Consider the following 26,926-nt stretch of genomic DNA (forward strand, 5'->3'; position numbering starts at 1 on the left):
TATCTGTATCAAAAGTAGGAGAAAGTTCCAGTGATTGTTATTCCTTTCAATGACCACCAAATATCAGTGGAGTGTTGTGCAGAAGACACCATGACTGTATGGCATTCAAACCCAGGTGTTTGCCCATATCATCAATTTTTAAAGCACTTGGTTTGTTTTTACGGTCTGTGTAACCATAATTACAGCTCTGCATCCTGTTTAACAAGGTACTCAAAAACCAGTTTAAGTTCATACTGTACCACACCCTCTAGCAGATCATGCATGATGTCAACAGCATAGTTATCAGTATAATGGAAATACTCTAATGAATTGAGCGCACATGACTTTTTGACACCATATATTGACCGTAGTTCATGATTTTCATTTAGTGCCTTACAATGTTCAGTATGAACCTCTTTGGAACGAAAAATTAACCCAGGATGATCTTCAGTAAATATAGATTGAACTCCTTCCTTACTAATTAAACAAAGCCTACAGAAATTAGTTGCACTGTAAGATTCCCAGCAAGCCATTTAAAGCCAAATTATCTCCTGTTACTTGAATTACTGAGCCAAACAATGGTTGTTCAAAACAAGGAAGCTGTATGCCTTCGGTTTCTATGATTTTCAGGTCATCAATAAGGGGCTTTAGTATCACATCAAAACCATATGTCTTAAGATCTTCCGTGTAGAATCAAACTGCAAGATGTACATTAATCAGTACAGAGTTACACTTGGGTGGAAGATTTTTTAGAGTAAAATAGATTCAACCAAGTTTGTGGATCCCCCTCTTGGAACCTAGAGGGTTAGCAGTTTCAAAATCATTGTGATAGAGTAGAATCTGAAAAGCGTGCTTTTGCTGTGAGAACAGTGCATGGTTTTGGAAACACGACCCATCATTAATGTCTTTGTAAACTCCAACTTTGTAAACTTGGGCGATCATTTGAACATTCTGCCTCATATTCTCCCTAGTGGAAAGATCCTGATTAGTATCAATCTCCTGATCCATAGTGTGACTATGTACCTTGCTGAGGTGTTTTCAGAAGCCACTATATGTACAAAATGGTAACAGGCGACCTGGCTCTCCACATTTTAAATGTAACTTTTTGCTAGGATATAAACCATGTTGAAATTTTAAATGTTGACGAAGAGCCAAACAAGTTCTGAGGTATGCTTTACATTCAAAACATGTGAACATCTTCAAGGCAGTTAATCTCGCTGCAGCAATCATGCTCGAAGTTCTTTAACACGCAGGCTCTCCATTGCTATTCTGACATCGATGTTATAGATAGTGGTTTGGATAAATGTGTAGAAATCACAAAGAGCTTTATCATATGAGAAACTGAAGACATAGTGAGCTTTGAACAGTTCATCAAAAGCTGCCACTGATGTGTGCGCCTTACATGGGATCGCCTTTTGGTCGATAATAATGTAGAACTTTGGGATATCCTTCTTTCGCTCACCGATGCAGAGGAGAAATGGTTGTCTTGTGTCAGCACTCTCAATGAAGGTATTCACACTGGCTCCTTCCTGAAGGTCAGCAAAGGGACATAAAATAAATATGAAAATAAAACTCTTTGCATGTTTTTTACATTATCACTAGCACCGTCACATCTTGTTTGCAGGTGGAGTAAGCAAAATGAGATGCAGGTCTCAGAATCCCAAAATAACCTACACCTCAAGAGTTCGTAAAATTAAGATCTGATGTTTAAATATTAACTTTTGCATACCTTAAGATAGCTCACAAGATGGCTGGTTGCTTGAGCTGAACTGATCTTGGATATTTTTTTCTGGCCTCTTGAGGTTAGTGGGAGCAGATGCAGCTGCAAAAGGATTGAGGACATGTCGCTGTCCCATCGTAAAGACATCATAAAATAATTAAATGATCTCTCTTTAATTATTTTTTTAAAGACTGGAACATTTTTAAAATACAAAACAGTTTATACTGACCATTTTAGTCCTCAGATTCAGGTTCAGTTCCTGACAGCAGCTCGCCCATATTCTTAAGAGTCTTGCAGTCTGCAATGATTTTTGGCTTGAAGAATGTTGACCACTTTGCCAGGAACTTCTGCGACACTTCGTCACCAAACATCATGGAGAAATCGTGGTCGATCTTTAAACAAGGTTCATACAGGTTTAAACACAACGGACATAAATGGATAAAAGGTCAAATACTAAAAATTAAGATCTGCTGTGTTATTTATGCATACATTTGGGATATAAAAGATTAGAACGTTGAATTTCTCAGTTTGGACCGGCCTGTTGTTGTTATGGTGATCACTGAACAACTCCTTTCTCTACTGTACCAGTGAACTCCTTTAATAACTACAGAGAAGGTCATTTCCTTTTCAAAACTACTTCCAAAGCTAAATATTTTCTTACCAATCCAGATACAGCAAGGAAACAAGTGAACAAATCCAGGACTGAAGATGATGCATCCTCACCGACCATCTTCGGTCAATACTGGAAAGTCGCTCATCTTCTCATCAGTGAAATATCGTATTGTAGATATCGCCTCCCTGCACTCCTCACCAAATCGCTGTTGACAAGTTAACAGAGATTCTTGTCTGTTTTTTGGACCATCCTGAAGAACAGTCTTGGAATAACACCGGGAGCCAGCACAGGTGTTATGTTGAACTGTCTTGATCCTGCATGCAATGAAGCCAGTATTACCCTAAAGGATCATAGTAGTGTTCCTGTTTACGAAAAGACCCAAACAGAGGCATCTCGTTCTTGGCTTCAAGAATGAATTACTCAACACAATAAGTTCACACAATGACTATATAAAATTACAAAAACAAGTGGAAAATACAAAGCTGAGCAACCTATAAACACTCATCTAAAACAAGATCATTTTAACTTTAAAACTATAAAAGGGAAGAAAATATAAACACACACACTGGTTTGGGTTTTCTGACAGAACTTACATATCCATGTTTGGAGAAAGGATCTTGGAGCTATGGAAAAAGTGTCACAATTCCCAGTGCATAATTGGTCTTCACACTTGACCATGGAATCATCCTTTCAAAATAAATCAATTTACTTTGCAAGTGTGTATGTTTTGCAAGAAGTTAAAGGATAAATTCCCCTTTTATAGCAACACAGAATAGCATTCTTTATCTGTGCCACATGAATCTGTTGTGATAATAAAGGGAGGGAAGTGACCTCCAATTCTTACCCATGTAGCTCTAACATATGCCACACGTAAACAGATGGTGAACGTCCTGGCTGCAGACATGTTAGTGTTTTGGTCTTTTCATACTCCTTGAAGATTTCCTCACCCTTTGGATTGGCCCTCAGAACACAATCAACTTTCTGTCAAAACATCTTACATCGTTATGACACGCTCATGGAAATTTAAGAGGATTTTTAATGCCTTTCCTTTATGTCGAGAATACATTTACAAAATACTTCAACAGATAAGTATCAATAATAAACAATTACGTAATTGAGGATTTTAAATGCATTTATTCAAAGCTTACCTGTTTTGTTTCATTCTGCTCCATTAACCCTGTTGCGTTCCTACTCTTTCGTGTGGACTCCAGGACAATTGTGGAATCTAATGAATGGGATGAAGCTGGGGATAGTGGAGTCAGTACAGAGGAGGATGCTTGATCTGAGACCAGCTGAACATCCAGATCTACAAAATCACAGACAGAACAAAATCAATTTAAATGTACATGTATTTATCAGTAACAAAAGCATTTCAACAAATACTTGAATGGTTACATAAAAAAATCTAAAGTATATTATCTTCATTAAGTACTTTCCATATACGAATAAGATGTACTTAACGTAATGATCAATAGTATAGCAAATGATAATAGTTTGAGGTCCCTCAAAAATATATTTTAGACTCTGCTCCTAGGTAACTTCATGTGTTCCCTACATGGCCTCGTCTATTTCACTCGAGAATATCCACAAATAGGGGAGAACATTACAAAAATAAAGGTAATGTATACAATAATTATCATGAACGGGTTTAAAAAGGGGGAGAGAGAGTAATAGTAATCATGTAATATTTCTTGGCTAACTACCACAAACTTGGAACAGAATACCCCTTCAGGGAAACTGCCGTTCCTGAGTTTGGACACACGAGGGCAGTCAAGCTCCATCCAACACAACGCCGCCTGAAACAGAAGGTAGGTTTGGGCTATTTTACACTGACGCAGCTCATCAGTGTTATTACTGTGCATTGTCTAGTTTTCACGTATCAAGGACAATACATGGAGCTTCTGAACTGTTTCACAGCATCATCATTATGATTTAATTTTTAAAGAACGCACCCTCTTCTCTAGACATGGAAATGTCGGGGTTTTTTTTTAAGTTTACATTGTCACAAAGCAGCTGTACAGATATCTGGATATATTATTTCAGTGTCCATTCTTCAACACGACAGATGAACAAACAAAGAAACTAACCACATGAAAAGGTTAGATAGACCAATGATTAAACACTACTCCGTTCAATGAATACAGAGGCCAGCTCAGATAACACAACGTTTAAAAACCTCGACATTCGCGGCGTCATAAAGGGAACAACCGTCAAGCATACCATCAGGAAACTTATAGAACTCTGAATGTGACGTCATAACGGATCTTATGGCTCGCTGCTCCGATTTGACTATATATGTCTGTGCGCGCGCCGGGGAGACTGACCTAGACACGGTATAAGGACAGCACACAAACACATTTAAAACATATTAACATATTAACATTATATCATGTACATAGCAGTATAGTTATAATAATAAATTACACAAATTAATTGCTAATATTAACATTATTAATGTCTTTCTTAATATTATTAGTCATTTCATTCTCATCACTGCTCCTACATAACTTCATGTGTTCCCTAGGTGGCCTCGTCTATTTCGCTCGAGAATATATATGGTTATTACCATTTTATTCCCTATTTATTCATTTTAACATGAGCTCATGTCTACAATTGTTAAATAACAACAATAATTATCATGGACGGGACAAAAGGGAAGAGAGAGATTAATAATAATATCATGTAATAGTTCTTGCCCAGAAATCCGCTTCTAGAAAATCGCCGTTCCCGAGTTTGGCCACACGAGGACAGTCAAGCTCCATCTAGCGCAACACAACGCCGCCTGAAACTGAAGGTAGGTTTGGGCTATTTTACAGACACAGCTCATTACTGTGCATTGTGTTGTTCGGACATAACCACAATTAACGGCTCATCTATATAAACAAACATTAATATTCATAGCACTATATTTAATATAAAACCTTGTACATCATTTAAACATATATATATACACACACACACATACATACATACACACACACACAAACATACGTATATATATAAATAAAAGTCTCATTTTATCTCTGTACCACGTTCTAATATTGAGACTGCCGAAGAAAGAAAATTTTCCGATTTCTGAGACGATGAAGTGGCTCTGAAAAGAGCCTTTGTGTATATTAGACGTAGTTGTGGTTTAAGCGCGTTCTCCGCGAATACGGCGGGCCAGCTGAATATCCTTGGGCATGATGGTCACTCTCTTGGCGTGGATAGCGCACAGGTTGGTGTCCTCGAACAGACCGACCAGATATGCCTCGCTCGCTTCCTGCAGGGCCATGACGGCCGAGCTCTGGAAACGCAAGTCGGTCTTGAAGTCCTGAGCGATTTCCCTCACCAGGCGCTGGAAGGGCAGCTTGCGGATGAGCAGCTCAGTAGACTTCTGATAACGGCGGATCTCCCTCAGAGCCACAGTGCCGGGCCTGTAACGGTGAGGCTTCTTCACGCCGCCGGTAGCCGGCGCGCTCTTGCGGGCAGCCTTAGTGGCGAGCTGCTTCCTTGGCGCCTTGCCACCGGTGGACTTACGGGCGGTCTGCTTGGTTCTTGCCATAGCGTCAAACTCTGCACTTCGCGGATAGAAAAACAGAATAAACTGCGCGCGCGAACGCGGCCTTTTTAAGCCATAACGCCGCCCTGCGCTGATTGGGCGTCTCGAACGCGCTCGTCTGCTATTCGATAGAACGTTTTACGTCACCTGTTGACTATTGGACCGTCTTCTCTGCCACCGTTCGAAACACAAGTCGCCCGCCACTATTCTATTATATTGGCGCTCTCTCTAACACAAATGCTTTGTTCATTAGGAACACACACAACGCCGTCACAAACCATTTTCACTCCTCAGACTTCATTTAACCAGCACGCTAACTGCTATTGTTCTCATAGTCATTACTTAAATATGGTATTAAATCATGACTACAAAATTATCGTCCTTTTTTTATTTATAAATATGCTGTCTTAAAAGTGCACAATTTCACTCCTCAAATTTCATTTAGACAACACGCTAACTACCACTATTATTACTACTACTACTTAACGTTATCACATAATTATTAGCAAAGTATAACGCGTCTGTTTTCATTTCAAACGTGCTGACTTTCTAGTGCACACTTTCAGTAGAAAAACGGGTGTAAAATTGCACTTTTGAAGCAGAGATGGTGGCTCTTAAAAGAGCCTTTGGGTACTGACAAAGCAGCAGTGGACGAGTTTACTTAGTCTTGACGGCCTTCTCGGTCTTTTTGGGCAAAAGCACAGCCTGAATGTTCGGTAGCACACCACCCTGAGCGATGGTCACTCCGCCGAGCAGTTTGTTCAGCTCCTCGTCGTTACGCACGGCGAGCTGCAAGTGGCGGGGAATGATACGGGTCTTCTTGTTATCACGGGCGGCGTTACCGGCCAACTCCAGGATCTCAGCGGTCAGATACTCCAACACTGCGGCCAGGTAGACCGGAGCACCGGCACCGACGCGCTCGGCATAGTTGCCTTTACGCAGAAGCCTATGCACACGTCCCACGGGGAACTGAAGTCCAGCCCTGGATGAACGAGTCTTGGCCTTAGCTCTAGCTTTTCCGCCCGTTTTTCCTCTGCCACTCATCTTGATGCTCAAATCTGTTCTAACAACTCCGAAATAAACGTTCCACCCCGAGCTCTCCGTGATATAGACAAAACGGCCACTCTCTTATTCGCTAAGAACGCAGTGGCAGATTAGCCAATCACAAACAGGCCGTCGAATTCCAGCGTCACCCCTCCCACCACTGTTTGTGCTTGTGTGTGTGTGTGTGTGTGTGTGTGTGTGTGTGTGTGTGTGAGAGAGAGAGAGAGCGCGCGAATGAAAACAGACAGAAGGGAATATTCATACAAAAGCACGAAGTAACAACTATATACTGAATTTATTTATTCTTATCATTAACATTGATTTATTATGTATCAATAAGTTATCCTACATATTCTGTGATCGTTTTGGAGATCAGGAATGACGTTTAGGACTCACGATCAGGATTCTATTCTACTGTACTCTAATCAGTATCAGCTTGTGGCTATGTGTACATGATATGTAGCAGATATGCGTATCCATACTATTGAATGTTTCTAACGTGTATTGCTTTGATTCCATAAAGCTTGACTGAAAATGAATTGTTGTTCTTTAAAGGAAAATATGGGTGGCTCTTAAAAGAGCCGTTTAAGGAACAAAAGCATGAAAGAAACAAACATCTTTACTTCTTTTTGGGTGCTGCCTTCTTCGCCTTTGCCGCTTTAGGCTTTGTGGTCTTGGGCTTGACAGCTTTCGCTTTCTTGGGGCTCTTGGCTGCCTTTTTAGGGGTCGCGGGCTTTTTCGCCTTCTTCGGGCTCTTGGTGGCTTTCTTTGCGGCGGCTGTGGGCTTCTTCGCCTTCTTAGGAGACTTCTTGGACGCGGCGGCGGGTTTCTTGGCCGCTACCTTCTTGGGCTTCTTAGTAGCGGCGGGCTTTTTGGCGGCGGGCTTTTTCGCTTTGAGCGCGGCTTTCTTCACGGGCTTCTTGGCTTCGGTCTGCTTCTTGTTCAGCTTGAAAGAGCCAGACGCGCCGGTCCCTTTGGTCTGCACCAGAGTGCCTTTAGTCACGAGACCTTTAACGGCGAGCTTGACGCGGGAGTTGTTCTTCTCCACATCATATCCGCCGGCAGCCAGCGCTTTCTTCAGGGCAGCGAGAGACACGCCGCTCCTCTCCTTAGACGAGGAAACGGCTTTGACGATCAGCTCGCCGACGCTAGGGCCGGCTTTTTTTGCTCTCGAAGCTGCTTTCTTCTTGGGCGCTTTGGCCGGCGCGGCGGCGGGAGCGGGTGCGACTTCTGCCATCTCTCTTGGAACTACGTAGAATACACGAGTTGTACACTGTACGTTAGTGTGTAACACAGGATGATCCTCCCTCCACGCGGCCGGGGGCTGGTCTTAAAAACAGATATGAGAGCGTTGTAGACTCAACTCGGGGCGCCGCTGAATGAAGGCACGGACGCGGCGCGCGCTCAGATGTGTTTTCTCGTGGCATTTCTCGGTGAAAATCCCACTCGCAAGACGAGATTCAAAACGTTGAAGCACACGCTGAGCGAGGACGGGCTTTCTCGTTTCCCCCGTGGCCCGGCCTGGCCGGCTAGAGAGCAACAGTCTCGTGCAGCGGACATGAAAAGGCGCGGCGCGCGTTGTGCTCAAGCCGGCGGGCTGCGCATTTGGTGCGATGTGGTGTGTAAAAACGGGCGAAAAGCAGGCACGGCCGTCGTATGCGTTCTGGGCCGAGTTAAAGAGGAGCCTTGGGAACGAGCCTGATGTCTTTGCAGCTGTCGAGTGGTGTGTGTAGTATCGGAAGCAGAGCGCGTTGGAGGCAGTGTAAAGCACAGCGCGCGTGACTATAGGCTCCGCTATAGCCTTGTGTGTGTGTGTGTGTGTGTTATATTCCATGCTGCTAGAACATTCTTTTCAATGTCTATGTGCTACTAGAACACTCTTTTGAATGACTTTGTGCTAATGTCACATTAGTTCCAATGACTAGGTGCTACTACAACAGTATTTAGAATTATGCGCTTCTTGAACCTTAGTTCAAATGACTATGTGCTACTACAACAGTTAGAACAGAGATGCCCAAACTACGGGCTGTGGGCCAAAGTTGGCCCGTGGTGACTTGATTTGGCCCGCCATGCCATGTGTGAGAAGGGGGAGGTTTAATTGATGCTGATCTTCATTTCTAATTTAACATTTTTTTATTATTATTTTTGAGCTACAAAAAATGTAAATTGAAATTAAATGTAGAGAATAAGAATTAGAATTTTATTTAATGTATATGCATACTTCAAGGCCAGCATGCATTGCGACAGTCAACAAACAGGTAATAATGGAGAGATCCAGGCACTGGCACACAGACAAGAGGAAATTTAAAAAGATTTGGCAAGTTGACTTTTTATTTACTGAAATCAGTTCAAAGGCAGTGTGTCTAGTTTGCAAGCAGTCAGTTGCTGTTTTGAAAGAGTACAAAATCCGTCATTATGAAACAAAACCTTCTTCAGCTTTCTCAAAGGACAGTGGCGAGGCATAAAACAGAAGGCTAACGAGCTGCTTGCTAAACTTCGATCTGAGCAGAGCGCACTGCTACGTCCTTCATCAGCTCAAGAAAGTGCCACACGGGCCAGCTATCAGATTTCCTGTATTTTACATCAAGAACAGCTATGTGCCCAATCCATCGGGCTTGTGGATGTGATGCGTGACGTCATCAAAATTGTGAATGATATACGCTCCAAGGCGCTCTCTCACCTGCAGTTCAAGGTACTGTTGGATGAGATGGATGCACAATATGGTGATATGTTGTACCACCAGGAGGTTAGAAGGCTGAGCAGAGGAAAAGTTCTCAGGAGATTTTTTGATCTGCGTGATGAGAGTATTCAAGAGCCCATGGATCAGAAATGGCTTTCTGGCCTGGCTTTCCTGGTGGACGTCACAGAGCTGCTCAATGTTTTAAATGTTCAGCTCCAGGGAAAAGACCAGATTATCACCCAGCTTTTTTATCACGTCAGATCCTTCAAACAAAAACTACTGCTGCTCAGAAGACATCTCTCAGCAGGTAACATTCACAATTATAATATTCACCATAGTTTTATGTGCAGTTATTGTTATTATTAATACTTATATTTAGTTAGCATTTATATCCAGTGGTGTCAGCTTTGGGTTTTTTTGTTAATCAAGCTGATAAATTTTGTGTCAAAGTTCTCTTAAATTATCATGGATTAATTTCCTCGTTTTGTCAGTTATTTATTCTATTTGCCTCCCTCTCTCTTCTTTCATTCCCTGTCTCACACTGTTCCTCTCTCGCTCATCTCCACATCCAGGAAATTTAGCCAATTTTCCCTGTTTTAGAGAGGCAGGCATGATGAAAGAGAAGGTACCTGAGTATGATGCTGTTCTCAGCAACCTTATCCAGGAGTTTGACAGTCGCTTTGAGGACTTCAGACACACTGCATCTGACTTTGAGTGGTTTGTTCAACCCTTCACCATCAGTGTGGACACAGTCAGTGATGATCTACAGATGGAACCAATTGAGCTTCAGTGTGATTCAGAACTCAAACACAAGTTCAGCTCCCTTCCCTTGACAGACTTCTACAAATGTGTCCCAGCAAACAGGTTCCCAAAGATGTGCAAACAGGCACAAGTGATGCTGTCTCTGTTTGGCAGTACCTACCACTGTGAACAGACTTTCAGTCTGATGAACTTAAACAAGTGTAAAGTGAGATGCAAAGTAACTGACTCTCACCTCCATAATATCTTGACTTTGACAGTAAGTCCACTGCATCCCAATTTGGAAAAACTTTTGAAAAATAAGGACCAGCTTCATGTGTCTCATTAGAGGTCACTGATATTGCAGGCATGTGGCTGTATTGCTTATAGCTTGAATAGTTGTATGAGGTATTGAACATGTATTATAAATGGGATTGGTTCTATGTTTTAATTATACTATAAGTTTCATTGAATTATAGAACTCTGAAAATAAAACTGCATTAGTGAAGCAGATACAGACTAATGTTTTCTATTAATTGATTTATTTGTAAATATTATGAAGTGATAAATGAGAACCATGGCAACTTTAATTTTAATATAATACAGTTTGGTATAATGCAACATTTACTTTTGTCCCACAGCCCTCAATCAAGTTTGATTTTTGGCCCTTCACAGGAAAAAGTTTGAGCACTCCTGATGTAGAATGCTTATGTGCTAGTAGAAAACCATTTTCAATTACTTCCTGTTGCTACAATCTTAATACGAATAACTTTGTGCTGCTAAAGTCCCATTTTGCATTGCTCAGATTATACAACCCCCGAAACCGTGCTACAACCCTGTTTAGATTTACTCATCTCTGCATTTAGCCGACTGCTAGAATTACCAAAAAGACTGAACATCCGCGGGAGTGCAGCGCTTCAGAAGTCCCCCTCCCGCTCTCTGTCTCTCTCTCACACACACACACACACAGCGAGAGACAAGAGAGAAAATTACTCTTTGTATGAAAAGTAGGTGGCTCTTAAAAGAGCCGTTGGGTTGATGAAGACGGCGGTAACGCGCTTCACTTGGAGCTGGTGTACTTGGTGACGGCCTTTGTGCCCTCGGACACGGCGTGCTTGGCCAGCTCGCCGGGAAGCAACAGGCGCACGGCGGTCTGGATCTCTCTGGAGGTGATGGTGGAGCGCTTGTTGTAGTGAGCCAGACGAGAAGACTCACCGGCGATGCGCTCAAAAATATCATTCACGAAGGAGTTCATGATGCCCATGGCCTTGGATGAGATGCCGGTGTCAGGGTGCACCTGCTTCAAGACCTTGTACACGTAGATGGCGTAACTCTCCTTCCGGGACTTTCTGCGCTTCTTGCCTCCTTTGCCGGCCGTCTTGGTCACGGCTTTCTTTGATCCCTTCTTGGGCGCGGTCTTGGCTGGATCGGGCATGATGCTGCTTCTTGAATAAACGAACAGAAAATGACTGGCGCCCGCCTCGCGCCCGCTCTATTTACAGACCCACATGCTAATGATGAACAGGCAAGACACCTTTTTTTGATTGGCCAAAATTCGATACCTCTTCCTGCATGGCGCCTCCTACTGCACTCTGCTTCCTCCCTCCTTCCATACCTTCTCCTCGTCCTCCGCTACGCTTTGTTTCCCTTCCCGCCCTTGTACTTTCAGGACAACGTGCACTATGAAAAAACAATTGGCTTGCGAAAAAATCGTTTTATATGATATATGCATGTGTGCGTGTGTATGAGAGAGAGAGAGAGAGAGAGAAATATAGAAGTAGGTTTCTAGTAAAATCATCTTTTAAATTGTTTTATAATATTGATATTATATTGATTTATAGTTTATAATATTGAACACTGCATATATGTTGTTTATTACAAAAAATACAAATGGATCTACCACTTACGCTACTTCTGTACAGCGTTTGATGCCTTATGCTTCATGAAAGAAAAAGCCCCCCCCCCCCCCCCACACGGAACAGCTCTTTTTCTAGACATGTGGGTGGCTCTTAAAAGAGCCGTTGTGTTCGCGTCGTTCAGTGTTAGAGCGTTTAACCGCCGAAGCCGTACAGGGTGCGTCCCTGGCGTTTCAGAGCGTACACCACATCCATGGCGGTCACGGTCTTTCTCTTGGCATGCTCGGTGTAGGTGACGGCGTCGCGGATCACGTTCTCCAGAAACACTTTCAGCACACCGCGAGTCTCTTCATAGATCAGACCAGAAATACGCTTTACACCACCACGGCGAGCCAAACGGCGAATAGCCGGCTTCGTGATCCCCTGGATGTTATCGCGAAGTACCTTGCGGTGACGCTTAGCGCCTCCTTTGCCGAGTCCTTTACCACCCTTTCTTTTTTTTTTTTTTTTTAATGAGTTTTATTGAAATTATACAAAATTCACAATCTTACACAAGTCATATTCAGAAAGAAAGGGAGAGAAAAAACTTACATAGTCAAAGTACAATTACACGCAAATATTGTCCCACACTGAAGAGTCTTTAAACCAAGATGTGCTGCTTTTTAGTCTTCTTAGCTCTTTTTGAATGTCCTTGAATACAACATCACTGGATATAAACGTTTGATTTATAATCATTCTGGACCTTGTTTTCCAGAGTTTAGATTTAGTCAAACATATTATGAACCAAATGAAGTCATGCTGAGTCTTGCTACAATTTTCTTTAAAAATACCATAGAAAATTGAGTTCATATTTATTTCTATATTGAGACCAATGATTTTTAATTTAGCCCATGTTTCTTTAGAGCGATAACACTCTAACAGGAAATGTTCGAGTGTTTCCTCTTCATTACAATTAGGCATCGGGCATTTACTGGTTTTTACAAAACAGCTCCATTTTACAACCGCTCTTACTGGGAGCCTTCTTACAGCGACTAACCAAGTTGTATCTCTCAGGTGTTCAGATAGGATTTTATTCTGTAAGTTTTGGAGACATTCTTTGTTTTGGTCTTCCTCCAAATTTCTGAAAGCCACAGGGTTACAATAAACTCGATCAACAATTAAAAGATATATTTCTTTGCTCGAGTCTTTCGCCCAATCGATGTTTAGATCTTTAAATTTGTCAGTGAAGTCGGAAAACATCAGTTTATAATACGGAATTCCTTTCCTCGATGGACCTTTTTTAGATTTCCAGTTAGAGATGTTCCCTATCCATTCGGTTTGCCTGGCAATACCACTCGCGATGATTTTGCACACTGCTATTTTAGTTTTTAGGGATATATCGACAGCCCCAAGGCCTCCCAGTTCCCTTCTCTTAAAAAGGAGCTCACGTTTTGTAACCTCACGAGTCGTATCCCATATGAAATTACAGCATATTTTATGAAGTCTTTTTACCCAAACTTCTGTCGGAGGTAAGATGCATGATAAAAACAGTATTTTTGATAATAGAAAGGTTTTAATAATATTTATTCTAGTTTTATAACTTAGATTACATGATTTCCATTTATCAATTTCATCTTGTATTATTTCTTCTTTTTTTGACCAGTTATGGTCGACACAGCCATTATTATCTATATATATACCTAAAACCTTTAATTGCTGAACTTCTGGGACATCTATGGGAAATTTGTTTTTTTCATTTCCAATCCAGACACATTCCGTTTTAGCTTTATTTAAGGAGGCTCCAGAGACTTGCTCATACTCGCTAAAATATTCAAAGATGATGTCTAGTTCTTGTTTAGATTTCACAAATACAGTTATGTCATCAGCATAAGCAGAGATCACGACTCTGTTCTTTCCTATTTGAAGACCTTTAAGTCTATGATCATCTTGGATTTTTTGTACAAGTGGGTTTATAGATAAAATATATAGGGCTGCACTCAGAGGGCACCCTTGCTTTACACCCCGCATAACTTCAAATGGTTCAGTCAAAGAACCGTTAACATTTACTTCAACCGTCGATTTAACATAAAGGCATTTAATCATGTTTATGAAATTTTCAGGGAATTGATACAGTTTTAAAATCTCCCACAAATAGTCTCTTGAGATGTAGTCAAATGCTTTTCTTTGGTCCAAAGCCACAATGTAAAAACTGTCACCATTTTTATCAAAAACTAGTTCTCTTAATGTGTTCAAGTTGTCCCACATAAATCTTCCCTTTATTGCACATGTTTGTTGTTTAGCTATTATTACATCCAAATAGTCACTCATCCTGTTCATAATGGTCTTTGCAAAAATCTTATAATCGACATTCATTAGGGTGAGATGTCTCCAGTTGTTGATATCACACATTTCACCCTTTTTATACAACAAGGATAAAACGCCTTCATAGAACGAGTCATGCATGTAACCTCTAGCGATCCCATCATTAAAGGCTTGCGTTAATAATTTAGCCAAATCTATGGCGCATGCATGATAAAAATCAGACGGGAGACCATCTTTCCCTGGAGACTTTTTTAAATTTAATTGTTTAATGGCATCAACAACCTCAGCCTCTTTTATTTCCTCACCTAAGCTCTTGGAAGGCGGGTCAACACTATTTTTTACATTCAAAAAGGTTTTTAGGAGTTTATTATCTATTTCAATTGAGTTGTACATGTTTGAACAAAGGATCCGAACAGCATCTCTGACGTCTTTAGGATTTTTCACTATAGTTCCATTATCTGTTTTAATGGCTTCGATATATTGGGCTTCTTTCCTTTTATTAAATAGTGAAATTGCTTTTGTTTGATTTAGAAGTTCATCGGAAATTATTCCTGCTCGGACTTGAATGTTCAGTAAAAACTCATTATTTAAAGTTTCTATCTCTTTTTTCAAATCCTTTAAGTTGTTTTCCTCACTTTCATCTCTTGTATTTTTCAGTTTTAGGTTTATATATTGTGTCATAATTGTATTGTATTTCTCATTTTTTTCTTTATTAAAACATAGACATTTGTATTTAAGAAATTTTTTAATCTGAATCTTAAAAACTTCCCACAAATCACAATAATTGGTAGTGAGGATATCTAAAGTTTTAATCCTATTAATTTCTTCTTTTAATTCTACAATCAATAAAGGACTTTTCAAAATTTGAGTGTTTAATTTCCAATAGTTTCTTCTTTCTTCATTTTTAAATCTAATGCCACATATAACTGTCAAGTGGTCCGACTCAACCAAGAGTTTTGTTGTATAAAATTTTGCCTCAAAATTATTATTAATATATATCCTGTCAATTCTAGTTTTACATGTTTTATCAAACCTTGTAAAGTCCACTTTCTCTGGATATAATGTCCTAAATATGTCGGTGAAATGCTGTTCATTCATTATAGATTTAAGGACACCACCTTCTCTCCTAATTTTACATATTTTGGAAGACATTTTATCATTATAATCTGTGATTGTATTAAAATCACCGCATACAATGGTATAGAAACCGACACACAGGAGCATTTTAAGCTTTTTAAAAAGCCGGATTTTACCAACAGTATCCTGTGCTGTGTATACATTTATTACTCTAATTTTTTTTGTGCAATAAAACACATCTATAAACATTAATCGACCAGGAATTATTTCACGGCTCTTAATTATTTTAAATTTATTGTTATAAAATAAGGTCGCAATACCATCAGCTTTACTTTCACCTATTGAAAAGATTGAAGGACCTTTGATCCATAAACTTTGAGCGTCCTGTACGTCTGCAAAACTGCTTAATCTGGTCTCTTGTATACATAAAATATCAACATGTTCTCCACTCAATATATTTAACTTTTTCACTTGATTCATTTTTGCCTGAATCCCTCTAACATTACATGTGGCAACAGTTAAATTTGAAAAAACCATAGAAATTAAGATAAGGATCTTCTCCGATAGATATTATTGCATGTCCATTAGTCCACATTTTCTCAACATTATCCACATCATTTAACCTTAATTCCTGCAGACATATATCACATTTCTTTTTAAATGATATAGGAATTGAAGTTAAAATCAAAGACATCATGTCAAAAAAAGGGAAGAAAAGTAGGCGATATACATCATTCCTTAACCTTTTTTGCATTGTCAACATTTCCAGGAGAATTCCTCTTTCGCCTTTGGCGTTTATATGGATAGTCTAAAGTGTTTTTACCTTTCGCCAGCGTGGGAGTGTCCGCAGTGTCACCTGTATTGTCGGCGATTGTCTGAGTTGTTCCACTTTCACCAGCTGGATGCGATGATTCCTCTCGGCCCTGTAGGCTTCCTGCAGGTGTAGAAATAATCTGGGTCGCTCCGGTCTCTCCCTCTGAGCACGTAGGCTCCTCTGGGGCTTGTAGACCTCCTTCCGGGGTTGAGCCGATCCGAGTCTCGCCGACTTCTACAGCTGATAGCGCAGGAAACTCCGATGCTTGCCGTCTCTCCACAGACGAAAGACTGGGCGGAGATGCTCCGCTGCTTCCAGCAGGTACTTCCGGTGTCTTCCGTCTCCCTTCCGGGATCAGAGATTCGGCGCTGCTCTCAGAGTCCTCGCTGTCTTCGCTGTCGCTGGTATCGGTGCTGCTTGAGTCACTCCCAGATGTCGAGTCGTCCTCACTTGTGTGTAGTTTATTTTCTTCCCAGTTTTTATCCTCTTTATCGTTTGTTTTGGTTTCTGTGTTATGTGCGTTTTGTGTTGCATTCTGGTCAATGTCTTTTTGATTTTTCGGCAGTCTTAATTTATAGCTGTAAGAATTTGGGCATTGGAAATATATATGCCCAGTTTCATTACATAAATTACATACTTGTGTATTTCTACAACTCTTTCCTTTGTGGCCAAAGCTTCCGCATTTCCAGCACTTTGTTTTCTCACAGTCCTTTGCCTGATGGTCGGAATCGTTACATATAAAACATCGCTTTGTTTGGCCGGGGTATGTAATCGTTCCATTGTATGGTCCCATGGAAATGGAATTTGGTATCTGGAATATACTTCCGTCGGGGTTTTTCTTGAGTTTTATTTTATATCTCCTGACTCCATACCATATCCCGAACTGGTCCAGTGGCTTGTCAACAGGGTTCAGTATCTCACCAAACCTTAAGAGGTATTGTTCTACATCCGAGTCAGCGATTCTCCCAGTCCAAAACTTTACTACAATGCTCTTTACGTCTTGGGGAGCTGATGTAGTCATCTCCCAGTTTTTCCAGAATTCACTTCCTGTATTATTATTAAAAATTTGAGAAAATGTTTGAAGTGCCTGTTCTTTGGTAAAACATATTTCATACTCTTTTCTGTTAGGCATTGCAATAAAAGAGTACACATCTGTAGTCGATATCCATTGACTACTTAAAAGGTTTACTCCGACTTCAGACCTGTCTGGCGCTTCTCCTTCTCCACTGTAACGTAGTCTGACCCAGTGCCTCCCCGCCGACGGCGAGGAGGCCCCACGGGGTGACATACCGAACCCCGGGTGGCGATAATTATCACCTCGTTAAAGGTGTTTTTGTTGTTGATGTTGTTGTCGTTAAAGTCTTTAGTTTCAAATTACGAACGAGGGTACCACTTGCAAAAAGAGAGTATTAATTACCACCCTTTCCTCTGCCAGACATTATGCTGCTTTCGAAGTCACACCACTCAATAAAAGTTCTCGCGCAGCGCCCACCTATTTATCCACACTCGACAGGACCTAGTTGAGAACAGGCGAGGAGGCGGGCCTTACACCAACGGTCACACAATAGCTCTCTTTTTCGAAAACAATCACTAGGCACTGCTTTTCACCTGCTAACGTCTTCTTCTTCCCCATTCTCTCTCTCTCTCTAAATACACACATACAGATACAAAACAGTAAAACATACATAGTAAAGCATACAGCCAAACACTCATCAGCATAAGGAGGTTAGAAAAAGCTGTCTGTGTTTGTACAACATTGACATTACTGTTTCAAACACAAGACGTTCCTTTTGAGCACGTCCTTGGACTCGAGGCCCGTATATACTACAGTCCTACGCCCACTGCAACTACAGGTCGCACATAGCAGCACAAGCCTTTATTAAGCCTTTATTTAGTAGGCCCAGCATTCAGCGGATTAGCACCAATGTCTGTGTTCACTTTGAAGCCAGTCCACATTCTACCACACAAGTACTTCACTAACTTACAAGCACCACAGAAAGGAATGCAAACACAACTATCAGGCCTTGCTTTATCAGCTCTCGCAAATGCACCATATAATGGACTCTCGAAGGTCGAAATTAGCTACACTGTCTCAAACCCTCATCTCATTCTTAAAAAGTGTCACTCACAAGGAAAGCATATGCACTTCGACAGTTGTGCAAGAGAAACTAACATAACAAACATCACACACAAGTAGGAATACAAAGTCAGCCTTCACACTGTCTAATCACTGGCCTTCTCTTTTCCCATACGCACTGTGTTTAAACCTAAATGTGATGCATCAACCAAAACTGCACCTCCAGAATGACAGCTGAGTTTAAGTTTGGCAAAATATGTCACAGCAGTTGCATTCGTCAAATAAACTATGAGCAATTAAGTAGTGCCAATGAGATAATTACAGCAACGTGTAATGTCCAATAAGCTCAAAAAGAATGGGACACTTTATTCTACTTGGCCAATCAAACACAATTATGAACTGGGATTCTGATAGTTGTGCGCCTTTAACTCACTGTGTAGGAAAATGAGGTCAGCTATATAGACAACACCTTTTTACGTATTTAATTACTTTGATTGACGTCATTACTAGAATCAGTAGTAGTAGTACAATACCTACAACCTACCTTCTGTTTTAGGCGGCGTCGTGTGTTGTGCCGGATGGGACATGACTGCCCTCGTGTGGCCAAACTCGGGAACGGCAATTTCCCAAAAATTGCAGTATTCTGTTATTAAGCTTTTAAGGGCGGTGTTCAGAAGTCTATATTTGTAGTAGTTAGAAAACAGTGGGGTAAGAAGTAGTAAATGCTATGAAAACTAACTCTCTCTCTCTCTCTTAATGTAGCTAGTTCGGTCTCTCTAAGCGGAGCAAAACACTCTAAACATTGATCTGATTGATCGAGGCTTAGCGGTTAATGCTCTTGCTTACTGATCAGTAGGTTGGGGGTTCAATCCCCAGCACTGTCAAGCTGCCCATTGAGCAAGGTCCTTAACCCTCTGCTCCTGGGGTGCCATATCATGACCCTGCACTCTGACCCCAGCCTCCTGGATTATGTGAAGAAAACAATTTCACTGTACTCTACTGTACATGTGACCAATAAAGACTTATACATGACTTTTTTTATTCTAAAAAAGCTGCTAAACTAATAATTATGTGCAGATGTAAAAAAAAAAAAAAATGCTAAACACATTCTCTATTTGTGTGTGTGTTTTTTGTACTGTATGTGTATTTCATCAGTGCTGCTATGAGCTTATTTCTCGTAGTAGCAATCTTCTTATAGCCTAGGCCATCTTTATGTAGAGCAACAATTATTTTTTTTTCCAGATCCTCAGAGAGTTCTTTGCCATGAGGTGCCATGTTGTATGAGGTACCATACCATGTACCAGTATGTATGAGAGTATGAGAGCAATGACACCAAATTTAACACACCTGCTCCCCATTCACACCTGAGACCTTGTAACACTAACAAGTCACATGACACCGGGGAGGGAAAATGGCTAATTGGGCCCAATTTGGACATTTTCACTTAGGGGTGTAATCACTTTTGTTGCCAGTGGTTTAGACATTAATGGCTGTGTGTTGAGTTATTTTGAGGGGACAGCAAATTTACACTGTTACACAAGCTGTACACTCACTACTTTACATTGTAGCACAGTGTCATTTCTTTTAGTAGCACAGTGTCATTTCTTTAATTAAACCCTTCTGTGCTTCATACTGTGTCACTATTCATCCATCCATCCATCTTCAACCGCTTACTCCTTTTCAGGGTCACGGGGAACCTGGAGCCTATCCCAGGGAGCATCGGGCACAAAGCGGGGTACACCCTGGACAGGGTACCAGTCCATCGCAGGACACTGTGTCACTATTCCTTCTAAGAAATAGACAGATTCCCCATTGACTGGAGGGAAGATGAGAAAATTTATTATGTAGTTAAGTTACTATGTAGTTACTGTATAACACACACACACACACACACACACACACACACACACACACACACACACACACACACACACACACACACACACACACAGAGAGAGAGAGAGAGGGAGAGAGAGATACATACTGCAGTTTTCTAATATCCATCCATGTCCTTGTATAAGTTTTAATTATAGGACTAACGTGTTACAGTGAGAGCATTCATTTAAACCTGCAATTTGGCATGTAGCCAGAACGACTTTCAGTAAGTAGTAATTCATTCCTTGTCAATTTACATGTCAGAATTACACAATTTATACAATTAAAAATGTCCTTGCCAATCAGATAAAGATCTGCAGTAATATATTTTACGTAGATTTTCAGTAATAAGTTTGTTTAAATGTTGCTGAGTCATACTTCAGTAAAATAAAGTGTACAGTACTAAATGAGCAATACTACAGTAAACTTATGAGTGACTATTTAAGCATTAATTAATGCCATTTAAAATATTTCACAATATATTTATTAAGTCTTAAAGTGCTTTATAATTATGTATATTACATAAATAACAATTTTACTGGAATGTTGTAATGCCTTATTAGAGTTGTAAATATATACAAATATTTGTTACCAAATTGCAAAGCCTTATATTCAGCAAGCTTTTTAAAATGTTAATAAAATTCTATAAATAAACTCTTACTCATTTAGGCCGATATTTTTATATAAATAATTTTTTTTATATTTCACCTGGGGTTGTTGTTGACCAAGGAGTTGCCGATGTGAATCTCAGCACCATTTATCTGTTCTGAACAGCAGTCGCCTCTGTTAGTGACGATTACACTGCTAATATCATACACCGCCAACAATCCACCCTCCACCATGGGTTATACTGAGGATTTATAGCAGTACATGAGTTGAAATTCATGTTAGATGCTTTGTTGTCATCGATAGCAAAGTAAGCAGGATAATTGTTAGTGTAAAGAAGATTGTATTGCTATTCCTCCTAAGGCCACATGGTATGAATGTTGGTGCCAGACGAGCTGGTTTGAGAATTTTAGAGGCTGATCTGGGATTTTCACAGACAGCAGTCTCTTGAGTTTACACAGAATGGTGGAGAAAAACAAACACCTTGTTGATGAGAGAGGACAGAGGAGAATGGACAGACTGGTTCGTAGGTGGGCGTGGACTCACTGGAACGGGACAGTTGAAGAATGGAAAAACATTGCCTGATTTGATGAATCTTGATTTCTATTGTGACATGTAGATGATAGGGTCAGACATTAGCATCAGCAGCATGAACCTGCCTTGTGTCAACAGTCCAGACTGCTGCTGGTGGTATGATGTCCTGTGGAACTATAGAACCCTGTGTGTGTGTGTGTGTGTGTGTGTGTGTGTGTGTGTGTGTGTGTGTGTGTGTGTGTGTGTGTGTGTGTGTGTGTGTGTGTGTGTCTGAGTGAGTGTGTGTATGTGCTGTTGTTTGTTTCCCTCCTTCACCGACTACACCCACCTTGCCACAAGTGTTTTTCCTAAAAATGTTTGTAGTAGGACAAAAATAGAAAGAATATGGCACAAGCATTCTACCTAGAGTACGCCTACCATCAGAAGTCAGTGACTGGGTAAGAGTCCATTAGTCAGTGAAGCACTAACAAATTCTGAGAATTTAATCAGTGAAAATTCTACACTTTACATTCTTGCACATTTAAAAACTTTCTGCATTCCTCAAAATCTGCATATCTGATCTCTAAAAACATTTTAGAATATTCCTTTTGGCTTCATCACCACCCACCATTTTTTGGGGTTGCCACATTTTAATGAGTTAAGTAACACATTATGTTTATAAAATATGTGATATATTTCAGATAATATGTTTCACATTCTAGACCTGGGCTTCCAGAAAAGTACTGTAAACACATAACGTAACACATAATCCAGTACGATGAAATTCTTTGCTTGGAATTGTAGGTTGCAGAGTATAAATGATTAAACTTTGGGTTGTTAAGCTTCCTATGATTTTGTTTTGAAAGTTCAGTTCCTTATAGTAGACAAACATCTGCTTCTGTTTGAATCAAATCACCAAATATTTTATTTTTTTCTGTATGTGAGCCAGACTGAGACAGATTCTAAAAAGATTGTATACAAGTGTCAATCTCTCCAAGCCACACTGGATAATCAAATCCCTTCCTTATACTTTCCACCATAACAGCATTCAAAAGCACTACAGCTGGAAAGAACAACACAGAAAGATACTGAGCAAGTCATATGATTATCACTCTTTAGCTCTTGTTTAGTTTGTCTATGTATACCCCTCTGTTTCTTTGTTTCTTTGTAAAATCTTATAGTGCATTGCTAGCATCCAAGCCTTGTTTTCTACAACCCTAATTCTAAAAAAATTGGGATGCTGTGTAAAATGTAAATAAAAACATAATGCAATGATTTGCAAATCTCATAAACCCATATTTTATTCACAAAAGAACATAGAATACATCAAATGTTTAAACTGAGGAAATGTACCATTTTAAGGAAAAAATAAGGTAATTTTGAATATGATGGCAGCAACACGTCTAAAAAAAAAGTTGGGACAGGACCATGTTTACCACTGTGTGGTATCCCCTCTTCTTTTAACAACAGTCTGTGTAAGTCTGGGAACTGAGCAGACCAGTTGCTGGAGTTTTGGGAGAGGAAGGTTGTCTCATTTGTGTCTGATACAGAATCCTAGCTGCTCAACAGTCCTCTGTCTTCTTTGTCGTATTTTTCATTTCATGAAGCACCAAATGTTTTCAATTGGTGAAAGGTCCGGACTGCAGGCATTTGTGTATCATACATTATATCAAATAATTATTTTAAATAGGACACCAATTTAATTAAGAAAACCATCCAATCCCTTATGGTTCATTTTGACCCACTTTGCATTCTAGGGTTAATATGTCGCTTTAAGTATGATAACCATGTTATATGGACTTTGATATGATATACTTATATATTGTAGACAGTAGTTTCTAATAAACATACTGGTTCTATTTTTATTAAATACAGCTTATAGTAACTACTGACCTAGACGTATTTCCCGAATGTTAACCGTACCCCCAGCTCCCTCCTGTAATTTACAGTTGAAATTACTCGATCTGGCAACCTGATATTCAGGTCTGACCATCAGCACTTACTGTAGAACCGCTGGGCTACAGAGGTGCAACTACAGCTGCTGATCACTCCAACTATTCAACATTTCCCCTCTAGAGTGTATAAACACGACACACTCTTTAACCACGTACCAATTTTCCTTTTCTCTCTCTCTCTCTCTCTCTCTCTCTCTCTCTCTCTCTCTCTCTCTCACACACACACACACACACACACACACACTAAACGTTCCCTTGGTGCTTATAACATTGGTACCAAAAGGTTTCCTATTTTTAATGTAATTAAATTTTTTATTTTTTGTGCCAGATCAACAAAATAACCTCCAATATGTTTTTCCCTGAAAAGAACGTGAAAAAGAAAACGCACGTGCACGCTACTTGTATAATAGACTACAGTAGATCTGTATTAAATGATTAAATTATATTTAAGTATGTTTTTACATCACATTTCTGTCCAGTGAAGTGATTGACCAATGCTAATGATTATTTGACAATAATAATAATAATATCATATAATAATAATAATAATAATAATAATAATAATAATAATAATAATAATAATTATTATTATTATTATTATTATTATTATTATTATTGTTGTTGTTGTTGTTGTTGTTGTTGTTGTTATTGTTATTATTATTATTTCATAGTGCATGACATTTTGTATTTGTAGTGTAAAACATTTGGATTGGCTTACATATTGGTAGACATATGCTAATTAAAAAATATATAAGCTTCAGAGCAAGGGCGCTACCCATAGTGTTAGGCTAATGCAACATGAAGTTCCCTTTGAAAGGGAATACAGTCAGCCACTATTGATCTTAGAGTGCACTGTGCTAAAAGTGTGTCACATTTTTATTTGATAGTTTTATTTATAATTAAAGAAACCAGAGTGAAATTTCATTATCCTGAGTATCCAGTTACACAGATGGAGAGGTGAGTTTAGATTTGGCTAAATAAATCATACAATCTAGAAACAAACAAGTGGGATATAATCAGTGGTTGATTTTAGACACGATCATTCCTGATATTATTAATAATACTGCTGTTGGTTTGAGTTGAGCACTGACAATCAAATTAAAAGAAGAAGAAGAAGAAGAAGAAGAAGAAGAAGAAGAAGAAGAAGAAGAAGAAGAAGAAGAAGAGGCCAGTATTTAGTGGTTTGGGTTTTACAGTGGAGTGATGAGAAGAAATCCTAAGAGACTGCTACATTGTCCTCCCAGGAATCCATGGCTAATCATAGGCTGAAGTGTTTCAGAGACATTCTGAACACTCTGTGTAATGAGAATTTCTTTACTGAGTCTTAGTTACAGATTATTGAATATGTTGCATGTTAAATAAGATTCTGATACTAACAATGGGAAATGTTGATTTAAGGGAATGAACAAGGATGAGCCAAATAAGATAAAAATTATGTAAAATCATAAAAAAAGAACATGTATTAAATAGAAAATCCCATAATTGTTTCACAAAAGTAAACAAACAAACAAATAAATAAATTAAAAGCCCATTAATATTTGGTAATGTGCTGTACTGAGAATCATCATTCTACAAACATTGGAAATTCTCAAGCAGGTAAGTGTCTAAGGGAAGGAACAAAGTTTAAAGTGAACACATTTATGCCAGTGAGTAAAACCTCATTCTTACATGATCTCAGCACTTTCTGTGTTTTAAACATGCTTCCAACCATACAAAAATTCATCATGACTGATGACTGATTGGCTGGGAGGTGACAAGGATTCTGACTATTGTTCAATAAAGCTGATGATATATCTGCAGTGAAAACTGTAAAGGTGTACAGATGAATGAGCAGTTCTTACAACCAGGATAATCTGAGTGTTTTGTTTTCTACTATATTAACCTAAATTCTCACTATCCCAGAAAAGCTACTGAATATACTTTATCTACTCAATAATATTTCTGAGAGAAACTTAACTAGCATTATTCTACCAGTAAATCTAGCTATTGTTGTAAACTCAAACAGAGGTATACCTATGCTAAACCCAGAAATCAAGAGGCATCTTTAATACATCAATCACATAGTACATATAACAGGGTCTGTACAGATGCTTCATAATGAAATTCCAGGACTTTCAAGCACTTTTCAAATACTGTGTATGCTTTTGTTTTCACGGACTACACAAGAGATGTCATTCAAACATATCCTTTATTTCTTCTTTTTAAATTCCAAAAAATATTATTATTAATAATAATAATAATAATAATAATAATAAAAACACAGCCAATTTTAATATAGCTCCTTTTCCCAGCCGTGATGGACTAAATTTGTATTTCCCAGGCACTGAATCATCTTCACTATAATGTTAAAATACTCCAAGTGAGTGACAGGAGCACTGTGTCCACACGTTTCTAGATGATGTCATGCACTAATTAGCATATTCATTACATCATTAGATCGTATTTTCATTCTGCCTAAAGTCAGCCCTTTACAGCCAAATTCCCAATAAAGCTGTTTTCATTTACGTATTTTTTCTGTTTCTGTTGTCAGACAACAGGACGAGTATGAAATAGTGACTGAACCACGGCCCAATAAGAGACTACATGTTCACCAGCAGTCACTTTCAAACCTTTTCCAAGCTGCTGATCTACACTGCTAACATTCAGATTTTATAACCGTGACGTCATCTGACTAAACCACCACACACATAAGTTACAGACAACGGGTGCACTGTGATTTCGTGCTATATTTCCATGTAAAATAATCTCTCAGAGAGAAAGTTAGAGGTGAATGAATGTGCTGCTCCTCTCTGCCCCTCACTGAACAGAGTAGCCGCAGAGAGAGGCGTGTCTCCGGGGGGAAAGCAGGACCTCACACTCACCGGGCAGTACTGGCCATTCTCTTCTACAGAAAGTAGCTAAGGTTTGTCTAAAAAGTCGCTAGATATGACGCTAGGAGCTTTTTTGAAAACGTTGGAGGAGGGTCTGCAGCGGGGAGTCCTATTTTGAGTGAAAGGATTGTATTCATGTTCTGTAGAAAATAAACCCTTTAAAGTTATTTGGTGATTTCGTATTTATTGACTTTTTATCATTCAAGCAATTTTAAGCCTTTATCTCTGTAATGTTCTTCCCTATTTGTGGATATTCTCGAGTGAAATAGACGAGGCCACCTAGGGAACACATGAAGTTATGCAGGAGCAGTGATGAGAATGAAATGACTAATAAGATTAGAAAGACATTAATAATGTTACTATTAGCAGTAAATTTGTGTACTTTATTACGATAACTATACTGCTATGTACATGATATAATGTTAATGTGTTAATATGTTTTAAATGTGTTTGTGTGCTGTCCTTATACCGTGTCTAGGTCAGTCTCCCCGGCGCGCGCACAGACAAATGTAGTCAAATCGGAGGAGCGAGCCATAAGATCTGTTATGACGTCACGTTCAGAGTTCTATAAGTTTCCTGATGGTATGCTTGACGGTTGTTCCGTTTATGACGCCGCAAATGTCGAGGTTTTTAAACGTTGTGGTATCTGAGCTGGCCTCTGTATTCA

The 26,926-nt window shown here is 39.5% G+C and overlaps 5 protein-coding genes across 7 annotated transcripts in view; all 5 read right to left on the reverse strand.

The window, feature by feature from the left end:
• LOC128630844 (uncharacterized) overlaps positions 1 to 26,926 on the reverse strand; it is a 320,670-nt gene that overhangs the window by 264,456 nt on the left and 29,288 nt on the right. The gene's annotated exons all lie outside the window — the stretch shown is intronic.
• On the reverse strand, positions 5,429 to 5,975 carry LOC128630852 (histone H3). Its single transcript, XM_053679165.1, has one exon. It carries the CDS (start codon positions 5,854 to 5,856, stop codon positions 5,446 to 5,448), a length of 411 nt encoding a protein of 136 aa, XP_053535140.1. The 5' UTR covers positions 5,857 to 5,975; the 3' UTR covers positions 5,429 to 5,445.
• Positions 6,372 to 6,912, reverse strand: LOC128630855 (histone H2A). Its single transcript, XM_053679168.1, has one exon. The coding sequence runs from the start codon at positions 6,895 to 6,897 to the stop codon at positions 6,511 to 6,513; it is 387 nt and encodes a 128-aa protein (XP_053535143.1). The 5' UTR covers positions 6,898 to 6,912; the 3' UTR covers positions 6,372 to 6,510.
• Positions 7,133 to 8,200, reverse strand: LOC128630845 (histone H1-like). Its single transcript, XM_053679150.1, has one exon. The coding sequence runs from the start codon at positions 8,132 to 8,134 to the stop codon at positions 7,517 to 7,519; it is 618 nt and encodes a 205-aa protein (XP_053535125.1). The 5' UTR covers positions 8,135 to 8,200; the 3' UTR covers positions 7,133 to 7,516.
• LOC108261748 (histone H2B) lies at positions 10,829 to 11,792 on the reverse strand. Its single transcript, XM_017462550.3, has one exon. It carries the CDS (start codon positions 11,748 to 11,750, stop codon positions 11,376 to 11,378), a length of 375 nt encoding a protein of 124 aa, XP_017318039.2. The 5' UTR covers positions 11,751 to 11,792; the 3' UTR covers positions 10,829 to 11,375.

This window comes from Ictalurus punctatus, unplaced genomic scaffold (genome assembly GCF_001660625.3).
Source record: "Ictalurus punctatus breed USDA103 unplaced genomic scaffold, Coco_2.0 Super-Scaffold_100068, whole genome shotgun sequence".
NCBI classification, from domain to species: domain Eukaryota; kingdom Metazoa; phylum Chordata; class Actinopteri; order Siluriformes; family Ictaluridae; genus Ictalurus; species Ictalurus punctatus.

Coding starts and splice junctions, on each gene's coding strand:
- LOC128630852 (XM_053679165.1), bottom strand. CDS start 5,856: ATGGCAAGAACCAAGCAGACCGCCCGTAAGTCCACCGGTGGCAAGGCG.
- LOC128630855 (XM_053679168.1), bottom strand. CDS start 6,897: ATGAGTGGCAGAGGAAAAACGGGCGGAAAAGCTAGAGCTAAGGCCAAG.
- LOC128630845 (XM_053679150.1), bottom strand. CDS start 8,134: ATGGCAGAAGTCGCACCCGCTCCCGCCGCCGCGCCGGCCAAAGCGCCC.
- LOC108261748 (XM_017462550.3), bottom strand. CDS start 11,750: ATGCCCGATCCAGCCAAGACCGCGCCCAAGAAGGGATCAAAGAAAGCC.